The 18,062-nt window shown below is 52.7% G+C and overlaps 1 protein-coding gene across 2 annotated transcripts in view; it reads right to left on the reverse strand.

Moving 5' to 3' along the window:
- SRPX (sushi repeat containing protein X-linked) overlaps positions 1 to 15,485 on the reverse strand; it is a 116,237-nt gene extending 100,752 nt beyond the window's left edge. For both annotated transcript variants that reach the window (XM_047765414.1, XM_047765413.1), the window contains exon 1: positions 15,278 to 15,485. In XM_047765414.1, the coding sequence (XP_047621370.1) occupies positions 15,278 to 15,365 (88 nt within the window). In that variant the 5' untranslated portion in view covers positions 15,366 to 15,485. The remainder of the gene's footprint in view (positions 1 to 15,277) is intronic.
- Between the last annotated feature and the right edge of the window lie 2,577 nt (positions 15,486 to 18,062).

Here is an 18,062-nt window from a genome sequence, read left to right on the forward strand (position 1 = left end):
CACCACAGCTCACGGCAACACTGGATCCTGAACCCACTGAGCGAGGCCAGGGATCGAACCTGCATCCTCATGGTTCCTAGTGAGATTCGTTTCTGCTGCGCCGTGACGCGAACTCCCCTCTTCCCCATTTAACTTGATTTCATCCAGGGAAAATAATAATAGTGGGGCCGGGGCTGGAGGAGCGGGGGCGGGGGGGGTGTGTGTGGCAAGACAGTAACCCCTGCCAGGCACCAGCTCTCAGAGACAGCCTTGCTTCCATGGCTGTTTCATCTGAGAGAATGTCCCTTCTTCTCTTCAAACGCTCCCACACGAGACCCCAGAGGGAGGCCTCGAGGCAGAGCCGATGGTACGTGCCATCCCCAGGCCCCCTGCCTTGAATTAGCAGAGACAATTAAGACAGCATGTGGTTTGTGAACTTTCAATTCTGGCCAGATTTGACACAGTTAATGAAAAGAGAGTTACACGGCTAACTTTATAAATGAAGGTATTCTCTTGTCTAAGGAGAAAAACTTTGTCAGTTTAGTGTCCTCCTATTGTTTAATGTTGGGCCGACTGCCTCAAGCTCGGAAAGAAGAGAAACAGCAAAAAGACCGGCCCCGGCCTCTGAGGAGGTTGGCGCAGAGCAGAGGCCCTCGGCAAACGCCAGCTGCGGTTCCCACCAAGGGCCTTCCTGAAGCCTAGAAGTCTGGCGGTTGGCACTCGGCACAGAACGCCGACTGTCTGGCCTTCAACGTAAACCCAGACAGCGGAACAAAAGCAATGGGCTACGGCCTTCCAAAGGCTCAACTGTCCTCCAAAGAGGTCAACGGAGACCCAGTCAAAATCCAAGAAAGGAGGAAGCCTGCAGCCAGGCCTTCCGCAGAAGGTTCCAGATGGACGCACTCGCCGAGGGAGACACGGAGCTGGATGGGAGCTCTCTCTTGCTCCACAGCCACGGGGGGCGGGGGGCATCAAGGCGCCTCCGTTTCCCAGCAGATGAGGCGAGGCTGCTTCTTTACGACTCTCTTCAGAAGGCAAAACCCAACCAGGAACCTGCCTGTCCGTCGGCTTGTGAGGTCTCGAGGCCTCACCTCCATTTAAACAAAGGCAGAGCCGAGATCTGGGCGTGGGGACTCAGTGAGCCCTCTCACCTCACCCCCAAGCCTCACTGTCCTTGAGATCTTCCAACTAAGCGACGACGCAGCGTTGACCAACTCTCTGGTGGCCAAGCACGAAAAGCAGTCACCTGCAGGCCCAAGGCCCGGACCCCACTCACCGGCCCCGAGAGCCAAGGAGGAAGTTCTAGGACGAGAGGGCGGCAACTGAGCGCTGGGAAGGAACGCACAGCTGTCGGGGGACAGAGCATCTCCTCGGATCCGAAATCCCCCCCCCCCACCCGAGGCCTTCCCGTGGCGAGAAGCAGGGCCAGCGCTGCGGGCGAGGGCACCAGCAACAGCCATGTGGACCCGACTGGCCAGGAAGATGGGCTGGGGATTTGCAGGAGGAAATCTTGCAGCAGAGGAAAGGTCTTCTGAAAGGAGACAACGTTTAGACATGGAAAGAAATACATCCCAGCAGCTGCTCCCAGCTTTCTTCACGTTTTATAGAATCACATTTCAAAGAACACACACTTGCAACGGTCAAACGCGGGTGGCTTTCAGCTAGAGGAAACTCCTTTTCACCAAATATGCACACAACTGCCTAGCAGGCCAGAGGTGGGACAGACGGAGCTCCCCAAAAGTTTTGTTTCTTTTTCCTTTTTTTGTCTTTTTAGGGCTGCACCCGTGGCATATGGAGGAAGGAGCCCAGGCTAGGGGTCGAATCAGAGCTGCGGCTGCCGGCCTACACCACCGCCACAGCCACAGCAGATCTGAGCCACGTCTACGACCTACGCCACGGCTCACGGCAACGCCAGATCCTCAACCCACTGAGCGAGGCCAGGGATCGAACCTGTGTCCTCGTGGATGCTAGTCAGATTCGTTTCCGCTGAGCCACGACGGGAACTCCAGGTTTTGCTTCTTATTTCCCCCTTGAGCCGGCAGTGGTCCCTGCCCCCAGTAAATGCTTCAGGCAATTCCAAGTCATCTTCCCAAATGTCCGGTCTTGAGACCAAAGACACAGTTCCCTCTAACAACAGCAAAGAAGAAGAATCACTCGTCTCCTGAGATGCTGTAAGAAAACAGCTTGGAAATGTCCACACCAGTGCTTCTCACACTCGAACAGCCATCAGAAGCACCTGAAGGAATTGTTCTAACACGGTTGCTGGGCCCTCCTTCCCCCACAGCCCGCTTCTGATTCAACAGCTCTGGGGTGGGGCCCGAGAATCTACGCATCTAGTAAGCTCACAGGTGCTGCTGCTGCTGGTCTGGGGACCACAACCTGAGATCCTGTGGTCCTCACGATTGGTTCTCTCCGGAAGGGTAACAACGACCCTGGTCAATCAATGACCCTGAGCAGTCCTGCCGTAAAGAAACCTACTGGAACCCAGCGTTTCCCAACTTACTTACAATGTATTCTGCTGCCCACAGAACATCTATGCATCGCCCTGGGAAGCAGCCACTTTTGGAAAATGTTCTACCGGGATGCTCCCGCCCAGCAGAATGATCACAGGCTCCAGAACCAACAGCAACCAGTCAAAGACAGATGTCCGAGTCCAGGCCTGAGCAGCGATGGGGGCAGAGAAGGGCTGCGGGACACACCGTGGAGGCGGCCCCTGGCACGCCAGCAGAGCTGGAGAGCCCCAAGCCCGTGGTGCAGAAATCCACTCAGCCTCCAGCAAGACTGTCCGGCGGGAGCCAGGGCCGGTCCGCCTCCAGCTTGGGATTAGGATACCAGGCCTGGGCCAAGAACTGGTGAGAAGAAAACAGGGGCCTAGTTTCTAGAGGCTATCGCGAGGTTCCCGAGCCTAGGAGAGAAGAGACAGCCAGGTATCTGGCAGATAAAGAAGAGCACAGGGTATGGTGCCAGTTACAGCATGCTGGCCCGGACGGCTTCAAAGACGCCCTGGCAAAGGCCAAGATGAGTTCTCACGGTGAAGGAGCAACAGCCCCGAACACCTCGGGACCTTGTGAAAGGTCGGCTCTGATTTCCCAGGTCTAATTCCTCCATGTCTCTAGAGCTCTGGGGCCAGGCTGGCCTCAGTCTCTACTCTCAGCGGCAAGGTCCCCGTTAAGGGGTTGGCAAATTTCCCTCTAAAGAGCCAGAGAAGAAATACGTTTCAGCTTTGCAGGCCATACGGGCTCTGTCCCAGCTACGCAACTCCGCCACTTATCGCCAAGCAGCCGCAGACAACAACCCAAACAAAGGAGCACGGCTGGGTTCCAGTGACACTGGTATCAGAATTTCATGGCGCCGTCACGTGTTACACAATTGGCTTCTCCTTTCGAGTTTCCACCCCTTGCAAATGCAAACACCATTCTTAGCTCACGGGTCATCTACCAAACCAGACGATGGAGGGTGGCATCTGGCCTGTCCAGACTTAGTTTGCAGACCCCCCGCCCTAGATGACAGGTTCCCACTCAGATCGTACAGAGGCTGGGGCGGGGGTGGGGCTGGGGGGAGGCATTCAGGGAATCGTCATTTCATCAGACTCCCCAGGTCATCCTGATTCAGCCTGTCCCCAAACCACTGCTGGGCTGGGAACCGCTTACCCAAAGCCCCCAGATGGTGGGGGCCCCCTTTTAGTGCTGCTAAACACTTCAGTTTTCCTTCCTTGCCTGGTTCGAGGGGGGTGGGGGGCTTCACGAGAGGGGCAGGGTATGCCCCCCCGACTTCCCCACTGGTGTCAATCTCACCCACCCCTCCAAGGTGCTGCCTCCTTCCTAACCCCAGCGCAGTCAGTCTCTGATCCAAAAATGTGTAGCCCCTGTGCCTTTAAGGGCTGGTCGACTGCAGAAATTCTCATTCCCAGGACACGGCCTTGCTAGGGAGGCACGAGCTGCCCTCATAACACTTCTGGGGCCTCAAAGAGCTGAAGTTATTTCTCAGCTACAGCTGAGCTGCAGGGCAAAGGCCCGCGAGGTGCCTGCTCCCCATCCCTGCTGCCGCTGGAGGTTCGCCAGGCGGGGGCTGCACTGCAGGCAGGAGGACTTGAAAGGAGATGCGGTCGAGGGCCCCCCCTCTCCGAGGGGTGGGGTTTGTTTTGGAGTTAGGAGAGGGAGCAGAAAAGGAAAGCCTGCACATGCTTATCTCAGGAATGTCGGGGACTTAGGAAAGGAAGTGGAGAGGATGCCGTGATGAAGGCAAAGCCCAGGGCAGAAGGGACAGGGGAGGGGAGGGGCCCTTATCAACAGGCCAGTCACCCCGTCTGGGCAAAGGGCTAAAGCCAACCACAGACCCATCCTTCTCCAGTTCCAAGGTGCACAGGAAGCATTGGAGGGATCTCGTTCAAAGGTGCATGAAGAGGCAGTAGGTCTCCGGTGGGGCCAGAGCTTCTGACTTGCCTGCTCAGCTCGCAGGTGACCCAAAGATTCAAGCTCGAGAGGATGCCACGGATATGCAAGCACAGCTTTTTGTTTTCTTCTATTTTATTGATTGATCGATTGATTGATTGATTGCTTTTAGGGCCACAGGTGCAGCATATGGAGGTTCCCAGACTAGGGGTGGAATCGGAGCTGTAGCTGCCAACCTACGCCAGAGCGACAGCAACGCCAGATCCAAGCCGCATCTGCAACCTCACTGCAATGCCGGATCCTTAACCCACTGAGGGAGGCCAGGGGTCGAACCCGAATCCTCATGGACACTAGTCGGGTTCATTTCCATTGAGCCCTAACAGGAACTCCCTCTCCTCTTTATTTTATTTAAGTATGTAATTTTGGTCACGCCTGTGGCATGCTAAAGTTCCCAGGCCAGGGATCGAACCTGTGCCACAGCAGTGACCCAAGCCACAGCAGTGGCAGTGCCAGATCCTTAACCCACTGTGCCACCGGGGAACTCCTGTTCTCCTTTATAACAATCGCAAACTGTGAAAGAACATGGGGCCCAGAGCTCTGTCTCACCTGGGCCTGAGCTACTAACACCCAGGAATGCCGCAGAGATGAGTATTTAGGAAGTTGTCTACACCACAGCATCCACCATCACACACACACAAAGAGCAGGCAGGGTCTCAAACCGTGCTGCCCTCCGCTCTTTAAGTCTTGAGTCCTGAGCCTGTCTCTACGCTTCCCCTACTTAGCAGAAAGTCTGTCTCCAAGGCCCCTGCCTATAGCATTACCTGTGGGTAGACCTAGCACCTTTCTCTCACCTGCCCAAAGCGCCTTAGGGACTAGCGGTGGCCTGCAGCCAGCAGCGAGAGGGTGGCAGGCCCCCTGAGGTGACTCTCGCCAGTCTGCTGCCATAGTTGGCAGCACAGACACTGTTTTGTCACTCAGCCCTTGAACAGAAGCTGTTAATGAACTGAGATATAATGACATTATTTAACCAAAAAGTTAATTTCAAGAGCTGGTAAAGCCGTAGAGAAATCGGCAGCATCCCACACTGCTGGTGGGAATGTAAAGGGTAGAGTCACTCTGGAAAACAGTCTGGCAGTTCCCCCAATGGTTAAGCACAGTTACCATATAACCCAACGACTCCACTCCTAAGGACCTACCCAAGAGAAATGAAAACCCAGGTCCACACAGAAACTCATACCTGACTATTCATTGCAGCAATACTCATAATGATCCATCAACTGATGAACAGATAAAATGGAGTCTATCCACACAATGGAATACAATTCAGCCATGAAAAAGGGTCAAGCTGGAGTTCCCGTTGTGGTGTAGTGGTTAACGAATCCTACTAGGAACCATGAGGTTGCAGGTTTGATCCCTGGCCTCGCTCAGTGGGTTAAGGATCCGGTGTTGCCGTGAGCTGTGGTGTAGGTCACAGACATGGCTCGGATCCGGTGTGGCTGTGGCTGTGGCTGTGGCGTAGGCTGCAGCTCCAATTAGACCCCTAGCCTGGGACCCTCCATATGCCGTGGGTGTGGCCCTAAAAAGACAAAAGACAAAAAAAAGAGAAAAAAGGGTCAAGTTGTCAGAGATCCCGTCATGGCTAAGTAGTTAACGAACCTGACTAGGAATCATGAGGTTGTGTGTTCAATCCCTGGCCTCGCTCGGTGGGTTGAGGCTCCGTTGTTGCCATGAGCTGTGGTGTAGGCCGAAGACGTGTCTGGGATCTGGCGTTGCGGTGGCCGTGGTGTAGGCTGGCAGGTACAGATCCGATTCAACTCCTAGCTTGGGAACCTCCACATGCCTCGGGTGAGGCCCTAAAAAGACAAAAAAAAAAAAAAAAAGGGTCAAGTTCTGACGTGTGCTACGACATGGATGAATCTTGAAAACATTATGCTAAGTGAAAGAAGCCAGACACAAAAGGACAAATACTGGGTGAGTCCATTTATATGGAAGAGTAAAAATAGGAAAATCTACAGCGACAGAAAATACTTCAGCAGTGGCCTAGGGCTGCGGAGAGGGAGTGGGGAGAGATGGTTCAGGGGTGCGGGGTTTCTTTTAGGGGTAAGGAAAATGTTCTCAACTTGTGATGGATACACAACTCAGTGAATTAAGTGGGTAGGTGGTACGGTCTGTGAATGATATCACAATAAAGCTGGGGAGAATATCACGATGTATCACTTGAGCTCCAGGCCAGTGGCACAGAGAGGCAGCTTTTGAGACCTCGACAAGAAGGGTCAAGGATTGGTCTCGGGGCAGCAACTTGTCAAAACCCTCGAGGTCACCCGAGCAGCCCAGGGAGTGAGACTCCAAGGTTGCAGCCAAGGGTTGACATGGAGAACCATGTGGAAATACAGCAGGGACAGGGTTCAGGGCTGGCCCAGTGCCTGATGTGTAGCAGCCACTCAAAAACTGGCTTTAGGAAGTTCCTGCTGTGCTGCAATGGGATCAGCGGCATCTCTGGAGTGCTGGGGTGCAGGTTCAATCCCCAGCCCGGCACAATGGGAAGGATCCAGCATTGCCACAGTTGCAGCACAGGTCACAACTATGTCTCGGATCTGATCCCTGGCCCGGAAACTCCATATGTCGAGGGGTTGCCAAAAAAGAGAAAAAGAAAAAAAAAACTTGATTTTAGTACCTGCCGGCGGAGTAAAAGAAATCCTGGAGTCACCAGACAGATTTCTAAACCCAGCTCTGCTTCTAACTCCCCGGGGGATCCCAAGCAACTCCCTGCCACTCGCTGGACCTTGGAGGCTCATCAATGAGATATGGGGAGTCCATCTCGGGCGCCCTCTTGGGCTGAGATGCCACCTGAATTAGGTGGTCCATGCAGGGGAGTCTGGACGTGGATGAGACACTCCCGTGTGAATCTAGGTAGCGCCCCAGACACCCAGCCAGCAGCTCAGTCCCGGCCAGAGGCCTGCTCCCCAGCAGGTGTCATTCCACAGAGTCACCGAGAGCAGCTCAGGGGCCAGGCTCCCTGCTCAGCCGAGAGGACACGGAGGGAGCCAGACTCCGTGGCTGCTCACACGGCTGGAGACGTCAGGTCCATGAGAAGATCATGGTGAAACAGTCTGAGCCTGCTCTTTGGAAAGCTGAGTTAGAATCTGAGTGGAACCAGGATTTCAACATTGGGTACTTAAAGGAATGGGAGCCTTTGTCTGACAAATGCTGAGTCAGTGGCAACAAGTCTGTCAGAGTTCCCACACAGAACAGCCACCCCGGGGGCAGTCTCCGAAGGTGGAGGACGTGGCCAGGCCACCACTTCCTCGACACGCCACAAGCGGCCTGCCAGAGCCTGGCTCAATCCTTGCTTGCCCTGTGGCCCTAATTTAACCAGTGTTTTCGAACACGCCTCAATCCCTGGAACTGGCAGGGGCATTCAGCTCAGCCACCCACATGGTAAACGACAGGCCAGAGGCATCTGGCAGGGGGTCCTGGGGTGCTCTTGGCATCCAGGAGCTGGACGCTCCTCAGGCAAAACTGGGCACAACTGCAGAGAGCCAGCGACAACGGGGGAATCAGCGTGGGACCCATCACAGCACAGGTCACTCTAAGAGCAGGGCAGAACCAACAGTGTGATGATATTGCAAGGCCAAGGCAGAAAGTCCGCCCCCAAATTCTATGTTTGGATCTGTTACTCAGGGGGAAAAAAAAAAAAAACAACTTTTAAAACCCATATACTTAATTTACAACCCCAGACCTTTGGGATAATCCCAGCCACTTTGTCCAAACCCATTTATCTCCTCCCTGGAGAACAATGCAGAAAGACGCATCCAGTCTGAGCTAAGGATTACGGGGCAGTGATTCACTCGGCTTGGGAATGAGTGTTCCAGAGGTTTCTGAGGCCAGAGTGTGTCCTGCGCCCGTCATACCCAGGTGCAGCCAATTACCATCTGGACCACTCGGGAGCTCAGCAAAGCTACCAGGGACTTTCCTCTTGCACAAGCTTTATCCCTAAATCTTTCTCTCAAAACCCTGCCCACCCTCCCCCACCCCCACCCCAACTCCCTGAAGTCTCTAAGTCTCCTAGAACAGTGTCCTAGGGTGATCTGAAATTCAAAAGCCTCCGCAATGAGCTGTGCCCCCCGACTTGCTGCCTGTCCAAACGGATCTTTTGTTCAGAGTCTTGCAAATTGCCTCTGATATTCTGCTATCTCGTTTCTTTTTCTTTGCGGATTAGCATCTTGGAAATTCTGGTTAAATCCTGCAGGGATATTTGAAACGGAATGCGTTGATTCCCTGCCACAATGACTTCCATTATGCAGTCGACCCACCAATAAGACCAAAGATCCCGCCCCACGGTCCAGACGCTCTGCTAAGTGAGGGCTACAAGTCACCGGCCCAGGCCTGAAGGGAATTACAACCTAGGGTTATGACTGCTTTGTTTGGTGTCAATTTTTTTAAATGAGAAAAGGAAATTGTACCTGTGGTTATAACTCAGGAGGCCGCCTGATCATTGGTTCAAAGCTTCCCGACTCTGGCAATTTCATCTTATATGTTGACTTTTGCGCCCATTAAGTGCACGTTCTCTCATAGAATTCTCACAGGTGCTCTAGTGAGTACTGGTTCTGAATTGGGATGGGGCCTTCTCCCCAGAAAAAGAACACCCACGCGGATTTTGGTTTCCAATTTCAAAATGTTCTCAGAGAAGGAAGCCCAGAAGAACCCCCTACGCTAGCCTTCCTTGGGCCTGTCGTGTCACTAACACTGGTATCAGCACCTCCCAACATCATTCTTCCATCTCCAGGCCCAGTCTTCCTGCGTGGCTCCTCTCAGTGCTTCCCAGGGCCTGTCAACCCATCTGCGTTATAACATTTACGACCTTAGATAACTTGGTGTCTATTTCCCCCGAAGCCAGAAAGCTGCTGACAGGAGTAATTCCCTACCTTTTCCACCTCCCACATCCTGAGCACTCCATCTTTCCATGTCCACTTTAAAAAGAAAGTCTTGTGGGATGGGAGTTTAGGGGTGGTAGATGCAGACTATTACATTTAGCATGGATAAACAACGAGCTCCTACCATACAGCACAGGGAACTATATCCAATCACCTGGGACAGACCATGATGGAAGATCATATAAGAAAAGGAATGTAGGAGTTCTCGTTGTGGCTCAGTGGTTAACAAACCCGACTAGCATGCATGAGGATGTGGGCTCGATCCCTAGCCCAGGTCAGTGGGTTAAGGATCTGGCGTTGCCATGAGCTGTGGTGTACGTCACAGATGCAGCTCAGATCCTTCGTGGCTGTGGCCCTGGCGTAGGCTGGCAGCTATAGCTCCGACTCGACCCCTAGGCTGGGAATCTCCATATGCCACCAGTGTGGCCCTAAAAGACAAAAAGACAAAAAAAAAAAGAGAGAGAGAGAGAGAAAAAAAGGTATATATGTATATCATATATAATAAAATATATGTATATACACCCACACAACTGGGTCACTTTGTTGTACAGCAACAAGTGGCACAACACTGGAAATCAACTATAATTTTAAAAATGTAAAAAAAAAAAGTCTCTGGGTAGAGCTCAGATTCCACGAGAGAAGGCAGAAATGTATTCTATGTCAGATGAAAATTCAGCTAGCCAAGAGAAAGATTTAGGCTTCAAAGATCCCATCAACAATGGCCCATAAAAGCTGACAGTCAATCACACAATCAAGAACCGAGGGGCTGGCTTGAGAAATTCCCTAGGAACTGGCAGTCAGGTGAGGCGAATATTCACACTGCTGTTTTGGAAGGAAGCTTCACCCTGGGTATTGATCAGAACTTGGCAGCTATCATTTCAGACTACGTTCCAACCGGGCCAATGTCAGCCTTCTTCTGTTTAAACACAATCTTCACTTTCAATTACCCGTCTGAGGTGCATTCTCTGAGAGGGGAATCGGTGTAGCACACGTATTTGCGTTGACTAAGGAACCATGCAACCACTTTGGAAGGGGCTGGAGCGAAGCAGCCAACAAAAATAGCAAGTGCAGACTCCAGCTTGTGGCTGGAATCAGTCTCTCATCTTACAGCCCCCAACAGAGAAGGTTACGGCTCAAAGGAAGGGTGTTCATGGATTTAAAAGCGACCTCTATGACCAGCAGGGCTTCGTCCCTCTGTATGTAGGTTCGTGGTGACCCAAGTCCTGTTTACCTGCACACATGTTTCTCTCAGGTCCTCTGGCCAATGGCCCATCAGCTGAACTGTGGGGAACTGTTAACTCGATACGCACAAATATCTATTCGGCTCCAGGGTCCTGCCTAGGCACCGGGAAATACCAAGAGGGCTAAGATAGCAGCGTCCTGCCTTTAAGAGCTCAGAATCTAGACATGGGATGCCTGATAAATACCGCAAGAGAGGAGTTCCCTTTGTGGCGTAGTGGAAACGAATCTGACTCGTAAGCACGAAGTTGTGGGTTTGATCCCTGGCCGAGATCAGTGGGTTAAGGATCCCGCGTTGCCGTGAGCTGTGCTGTAGGTGGCAGACGCGGCTTGGATCCCACATGGCTGTGGCTGTGGTGTAGGCTGGCAGCTGTAGCTCCGATCAGACCCCTAGCCTGGGAACTTCCACATGCGGCGGGTACGGCCCTAAAAAGCAAACAAACAAAAATACTGCAAGAGAGATAGGAAAGGCTGTGGGTGTTTCAGGGAAGGCAGAGGCTTCCCATTCAAACAAAGGATCAAGGCAAAGTTTCATCAAGGCGGGGGTCTTGCTGGATCATGGGCAGAATTTAGTCAAGTGGCTGTGGGGAAGTAGCGATCACCAAGAAAAGGGAAAATCAGACTCCAGGTCCATAAAAACAGGTAGTGAAAGTTCCCTGGTGGCTCAGCGGGTTAAGGATCTGGCATCGTCCCTGCAAAGGTTTGGGTCGCTGCTATGGCGCGAGTTTGATCCCTGGCCCAGGGAACTTTCACGCACCGCAGGCACAGCCAAAACATTTATAAAAACAGGTAGTCTACTTGGGCCAGATTTTAGGAAGCCAGGAGAGAAGGACTAGAAAATTAGGCTTCAGGCAAACTGTACAGTCCCCTGAAAACAGCAAAGAACTTTCTAGTTAACCTAAGAGTGGACAGGGGGCAGCTAATCTATGTTTCTGAGTAGAAGAGTCAGGTGACCGTGACAGCACTAAAGTTAATTCATTTCTTAAAAAATAGAAATAAAGTAAGATTTAAAAAACTAGCATTAAAGTAAAATTGTATTTAAAAGAGCAGTATCTGGCCAGAGAAAGTAGAATGAGTTGTTCTTTTTTTTTTTGGGGGGGGGGGGGGCGTCTTTTTGCCTTTTCTAGGGCCCTTTGGAGCTATAGCTCCCGGCCTATGTACACCACAGCCACAGCAACACGGGATCCAAGCTGAGTCTGCAACCTACACCACAGCTCACGGCAAGGCTGGATCCTTAAACCTGCGGAGCGAGGCCAGGGATTAAACCTGCAACCTCATGGTTCCTAGTCGGATTCGTTAACCACTGCGCCATGATGGGAACTCCTAGAGTGAGTTGTTCTAAGAGAGACTAAAGGTGAGAATGTTGTAGAAGTAATTGACAAGACAGGGGCCACATTTAAACCTTGGTGTGAGGATGGAGGAGGTTTGCAGATGGTGATTTAGTGACGGGTTCTCTTGTCTCTTTCAGCTCACAAATGTGGGAAAAGAGAAGCCGCAACAGCCATACCCTGCACTAAAAGTGTTGTCAATGAAGAAAATGCCAGATGAAGATATCCGGCTCTTCCACTCTCCTTTTTAATGCAGAGGAATTCTGTCAGCTGATTACATGTTTTAAACCCAAATAGACATTTCTGGCTTAACCTGCTCCTGATGTGACTTTAATTGTATATCCCAAGCCAGGTGTTCAGTTCCTAATACTTATCTCCAAATGGGGCATTTTAAAAGACTGCTTTGGCTGCTGTGGTCTGGTTTGGCTTTGCTGCAAACCACACTCGGTTTTCCTGGCTGGGGAAACCACGCTACCTCACCAGTTTTCTCCAGGCGTCAGATTCACGGAGCTTCCCTCAGTGGCCACGGCGCTCCTTCTCCATCTGCAGTGTGGCTTGCGGAAAGAGGTGGAGTGACCCTCCAAACAAAATCTCAGATGTAAATGAGCTTTCAAGAGTTCCTTTAAGGACAGAATAAAGCGGAAATGCAAGGCAAACCCACAATGAGATAGCACCTCACACCTGTTCAAGTGGCTATTGTCCCCAAAGAAAAGAAATAGCAAGTCTTGGCGCGGATGTGGAGCAAAGGGAACCCTTGTGCACTGTTGGCTGGAATGTAAGTTGGTGTGGCCAAACTATGGAAAACAGTATGGAGGTGCCTCCGAAATTAACAATAGAGCTAGTATATGATTCAGCAATTCCACTTCTGGGTATTTATCTGAAGAAAAAGAAAATATTAATTCAAAAAAATAGATGCACCCCCATGTTCACTGCAGAGTTATTTATACTAGCCAAGATACAGAAGCAGCTTAAGTATCCATCAATGGATGAATATTAAAAAATACCACTATTTATATACAATGGAATATTACTCAGCCGTAAAAAGAATTGACAGCTGCCATTTGTGACAACATGGACCTTGAGGGCATTAAGCTAAGTTAAATAAGTCAGATAGAGAAAGATAAATACCGTATGATCTCGGTATTTTTATGTGGAATCCAAAAAATGTTTTAAAAACCTAAGCTCATAGATACAGAAAACAAATTGCTGGTTGCCAGAGGGGAAGAGGAGTAGGGAGTGGGTGAAATGGGTGAATGGTATCGAAATGCACAAATTTCTGGCTTTAAAGTAAACAAGTCACGGGACTTGACTCTCCTTAATAATACCGTATTGATCTTAAAAGTCCTCATCGCAAGAAAAAAGAAGAAAAAAATTCGTAACTATGTACCGTGATGGATGGTAACTAGACTGACAGTTGCCATCAGTGTGCAATGTATACAAATATCGAATCATTATGCCATACACCTGAAACGAATATATGTCAATCCCTCCCATAAAAACAAAAACAAAGAACAGGCTAAGAAATTCTATCTTACAGGCAAATAAACACAATGCAACACAGATAAATGCTGCTACGAACTTTCCATACATTTCATGTGGGTTTTCACAGACACCGTGTCTTTGCTGGGCTGCAAAGAATAAATCAGAGAGCCAGAAAAGCTGTACCAAGTTCAATGATGGAAGAACGCCAGAGACCTTCTAGGAGTGGGAATGGGAATGATTTTCTCTGACAGATTTGCTAGTAAATCTCAGATGGTTATATAAATCGAGGGGCTGAGGGGGCCCCTGGATCCCCATCTCTCTCTTCAGAGGTTCCTGATTCCAAGCTTCTCACCTTCTCTCTTACCGGAGACACGATACTACCTGAAATGATCTGCAAAATCTGCCAGCCAGATTTTGAGTACACAGTCAGTACTCGAGGTAAACTCGGCTGACTTAATTTGCCTCAGGACCCACAGGCCTCAAGAGTCTCCCCTCTCCAGCCTTCCAAAACCTCTGGCTTGGACTGAAATCCCCTCCTTTAGAATCAACAGCTCCCGCAGAGCACATTTCCTGAAAGACCTCATTGGGATGTGCCAAGCTGGGGACAGCCTGCAGGCTGGTGGAGGGAGTCCGGCCAGCCTGGGCCAGTTCCCACAAAGGACCGGAGGGTTGCAAGCGCCCAAACTGGAAACCCATCTGCGGGTGGCTGGGCCCTGGCAGCAGGCGATGCTGTATAAAGATAGAGGGTGAGGGAAGGAGAGCCAGAGGGCAGATGGGAAAAGAGGCCCCCTGGGCTGAGCAAGGCTCCACCAGGTCCTAATAAACAGCTTAAAATTTACGAGAGTCAGCTCAAAACACAAATGTTCCGGATTATCACTTTATACCTTTGTTCGATTCATTCATTCATTTGGGACCCTGCAGAGACTCTCCAGCAGCCCTCCCTGCATTTCCTGAGCAGAGCAGGTTCTCTGGTTCCCTGCCATCCCTCACCCAGAAGTTCGTTTCTCAGACCCCAGATGGTAAAGTCAGATATTTGTCCGCCCTATAGTCACCCACTTTCCCATTAACCCTAAATTAAAAAGTGCCCATGGAGCTCTTCTCCATTCCTGGGGGACGGGAGCGCATCCATGTCGCCCAGCTCCCCAGACGCTCTTGGTTAACTTAAGACTCTGGGACGAGGGGGTTAGCTGGAGCTTTTTAAAGGGCATCTCCAAAGGTTTTGTCAACGCCAGGAGAGCCCTAATAGACACGGGGGTTTCCTTAGATGCTACAGACCACGCCCACCAGCCACAAGTAGCCACACCCCCAAGTCTAGCAGAGCCCGCCCGGCCCGCCCGTGTAGTCTTCTTTCCCTGGGGCTAATGGAGCGCTTGCCACATGTCACCACTCTCAGCTGGCACCTCTCCCCCAGAGGTGCAGACTTTCTCAGAATCCCCAGCAGGGGGGGTACGGAGATGCGGCAGAGCACCCCCCGACCGGTGCTGTCCACGGGAGTCGTTCTCCTGTGGCTCATCCCTGCCGCCTCCCCCCCCCCCCGGTGGGGGGTGGCCTGCGACCTCGAGGCAGGGGCTCCTTCCATGACTAGCTGCCAGCACCCTGAGCCCCCCGTCGTGGGAGAGGCAAAACTCCAAGAGAGAGTGAGAAAGCAGCCCGTGGCGGAACTTCTCCAGCGCCAACGTGGGTTTGATCGGCCCCCTGGAACCCCAGGCACAGAGGGTCCTCAGGCTCACGGCGCCCAGCGGGGCTGACAGTAGGCTCTCCCCTCCTGGTGCCAGGACACGAGCCCCCGCCCCGCGTCACCCCCGCCTCCCCGGGGAGGGGGCAGCCCAGGTCCGAGCAAACAAAGGGCGCCCCGAAACCGCCCTCCCGCCGAGCCAAGGGTCCCCGGCGCCCGCTGGGGAGGCGGCCCCGCCCCCGGCCCTACCTGGGAAGCCGCGGCTCGGCGGGACCCTCAGCAGCAGCAACAGCGGCGGCAGCAGCAGCAGCGCGGGCCGGAGTGCGGGGCTCCCCATGCTCACCGGCGCTGCACTCGGCTCGGCTGCGCTGTGCGCTTCCCGGGGGCGGGAGGAGACCGACCCGACCGAGGGGCTGCGCCGCGGGCCAAGCTGGAAAACTCCTCCTCTCGCCTGTCTCCCTCCCACCCGCCAGGGGCCTGCCCTCCTTCCTCCGCCTCCCTGGAGCGCTGGCGCAGCTGGGGCTCCAACCCACCCCCCTCCTTTTGTGCCAGCGCTTCTTCGGGAAGCGGGGCTGACACTCGCCCCTCCCCCCCCGGGGGGGGGGGGCGGCCTGAGTGCGCCAGGGGCGGGCCCTAGCAAACTGGATTATCCCAAAGTATCTTTCTGTTCCCCAACTGCGCGCCCTTTCACCCCAAACACACACACTGGTGGCCCAACCACCTCCCAGATCCCCGGCGCCTAACACAATGTCATCTGTGCAGAAAGCTGCGTGAGTCTTGCACGGAAAGAGGGGCTCCAGAGTGGCCCACCGCGGCAAGTTCAGGCGTTTGACCCTCACGGTCACGCCCCGCATTCGGTGTTAGGCCCACCCTAGTTTAGCAGAAGCGACGCTTAGAAACTTGCAGAGGTTCGCGTTACGGGCGGAGAGGGGATTTGAACTTCGGTGTGAGGTTCTGCCCCCGCCAAAGTCCATGCTACAGCTTTTTGGTTTCTCTTTTGTAAGGGAATGAATCAAGGGCTGGCCCAGGGTGCGTGCAGCCTGCCGGGCGGTTTGGGATGGGGCTCGAGATATTCTTTTCAGGGCCGGCTGACGGGTGAGCACAAGGCCCAGAAAGTTCCCTGGCTCATCCACAGCCTCGGGAATCTAGCTGCTGTAGCTTCCTGCAAGCAGACTTCCCCATTTCCTGGATTGTTTGCAACCACCCCTAGGAGACCAGGACCAGCTCAGAGCCTCCACCCTGTGGCCTGGCGTCAGGATGGGGTTTCTAGGCTGCCTTCAGGACGGATCTGGTTTCTTCCTCCATGCTTTCTCATTTTTTCTTTTCATTATTTTATTTACTTTATTTTTGGCTAAATCCCTAAGGCAGGACCTCGTCCCTTTCCTGCCTTGCCCCTTTCCTGCCTGAAAGGAGATCTTAGCTAAGGCAGATTCCAACTAGGACTGTTGCATTCGGTTGTGCAGTTTGGGCACTGCACAAACGCCCTGGAGAAAGTGGCAAGTTGGAGCGGTCGCTGGAGTCACAGGAGCCCTGTACCTAGGCAGAGGCCATGTTCATTGTGAAAGGGCACCTCTCTCCTTGCCTCAGCAGTCTGGTCTGTTAGCTAGGCTAAGGGCCCTGGGCACCTCCATCCAGAAGGTTTTTGATTTTTTTTTTCCTTTTTTAGGCCCGCCCCCTCAGCATATGGAGGTTCCCAAGCTAGGGGTCTAATTGGAGCTACAGCTGCCGGCCTACGCCACAGCCTCAGCAACACCAGATCCGAGCCACATCTGCGAGCCACAGCTCATGGCAATGCCGGATCCATAACCCACTGAGCGAGGCCAGGGATCGAACTCGCAACCTCATGGTTCCTAGTTGGATTGTTTCCACTGCGCCATGATAGGAGCTCCTGTTTTTTGTTTTTTTTTTGTTGTTGTTTTTTTTTCACCTTTTTGGCTGCACCTGCAGCATGTGGCAGTTCCCCAGCCAGGGATGGAACCCACACCACAGCAGTGAGCTGAGCCACCTGGTAAACTCTCAATTTTTTTTTTTTAAATCTAGACAGTGTGCTCTTTTCCCATCTCTCACCAAAGCCTCTACCTTGACTTCCACCTTATCCTCTCCATCTCCTGTGGGGTTTCTCCATTGCTGCCACCTCCTCAAGGAGCCAAAGACCCTCCAAAAACCCTCTGATCACAATGAAGAAAGTCAGGTTCTTCTGTGGCCTCCATCACACCAGACTCTCCAGGAAGTGGTTCTTAATCCTTGTCCACACACAAGGGGAACCTGGGGGAACTTCATGGCAAGTTCTCTCTGGGCTTGACCCCAGAACTAGAATCTTTCGGCATGAAGCCTGGAGTTTGAGCAGATGCATATGTTTGTTTGTCCCCCGCCCCGCATGCTCAGTGGTTCAGGTTGAAGAAGGGGATGAAGTCTGGGTTGGGGAGGGCGGGTCCTCTGTGCGCTAAAGGATGTTGAGCTGCATCCCTGGCTTCGACGCCCCCGATAGCAAGTATGACCCCTCATTTGTCTCAGTTGTGACAACCAGAACAGGTCTCCAGAAGCTGTTGGATGTCCCTATGTAAGCGAGCAGGGCCCTGTGAGGCCTTCCCAGCGTGGACCCCGACTCGTGTCCTCCCCCGCCTTTTTATCTACAGAAAAACTATAGTCCAAGCATCAATTTGACCAGAGAAGGGAGAAAATACAGAGAAAAAGGAAAACTGTCACACCAGACAGAATAATGGTTGTTCAGCCACTCAGCAAAGTCAAGGAGCTTCAGCTCTTCCTCGAAGACTCTAGAGCATATTCTGAGCCATGTCCTTGGAGCTGCTTGGCAGGTGCTGAAGCCCCCACCAGGGGGAAAAAGTCAACCGGATGCTGCCCACAAGCACGCAGACCCCAGACCGCTTGGAACCAGAGCATGGATGACAGTGACTCGCCGTTTCCTCACCACCCACCGATCAGGAAAATGTCCACGAGCTGCTCCTTGACCACTGTAAGCCCCCTCACTGCCCCCTCTGGGGTGGGGGGCAGGGGGCGCCCCGTCCCTGCGGCA

This window comes from Phacochoerus africanus, chromosome X (genome assembly GCF_016906955.1).
Source record: "Phacochoerus africanus isolate WHEZ1 chromosome X, ROS_Pafr_v1, whole genome shotgun sequence".
Classification (NCBI taxonomy): Eukaryota; Metazoa; Chordata; class Mammalia; order Artiodactyla; family Suidae; genus Phacochoerus; species Phacochoerus africanus.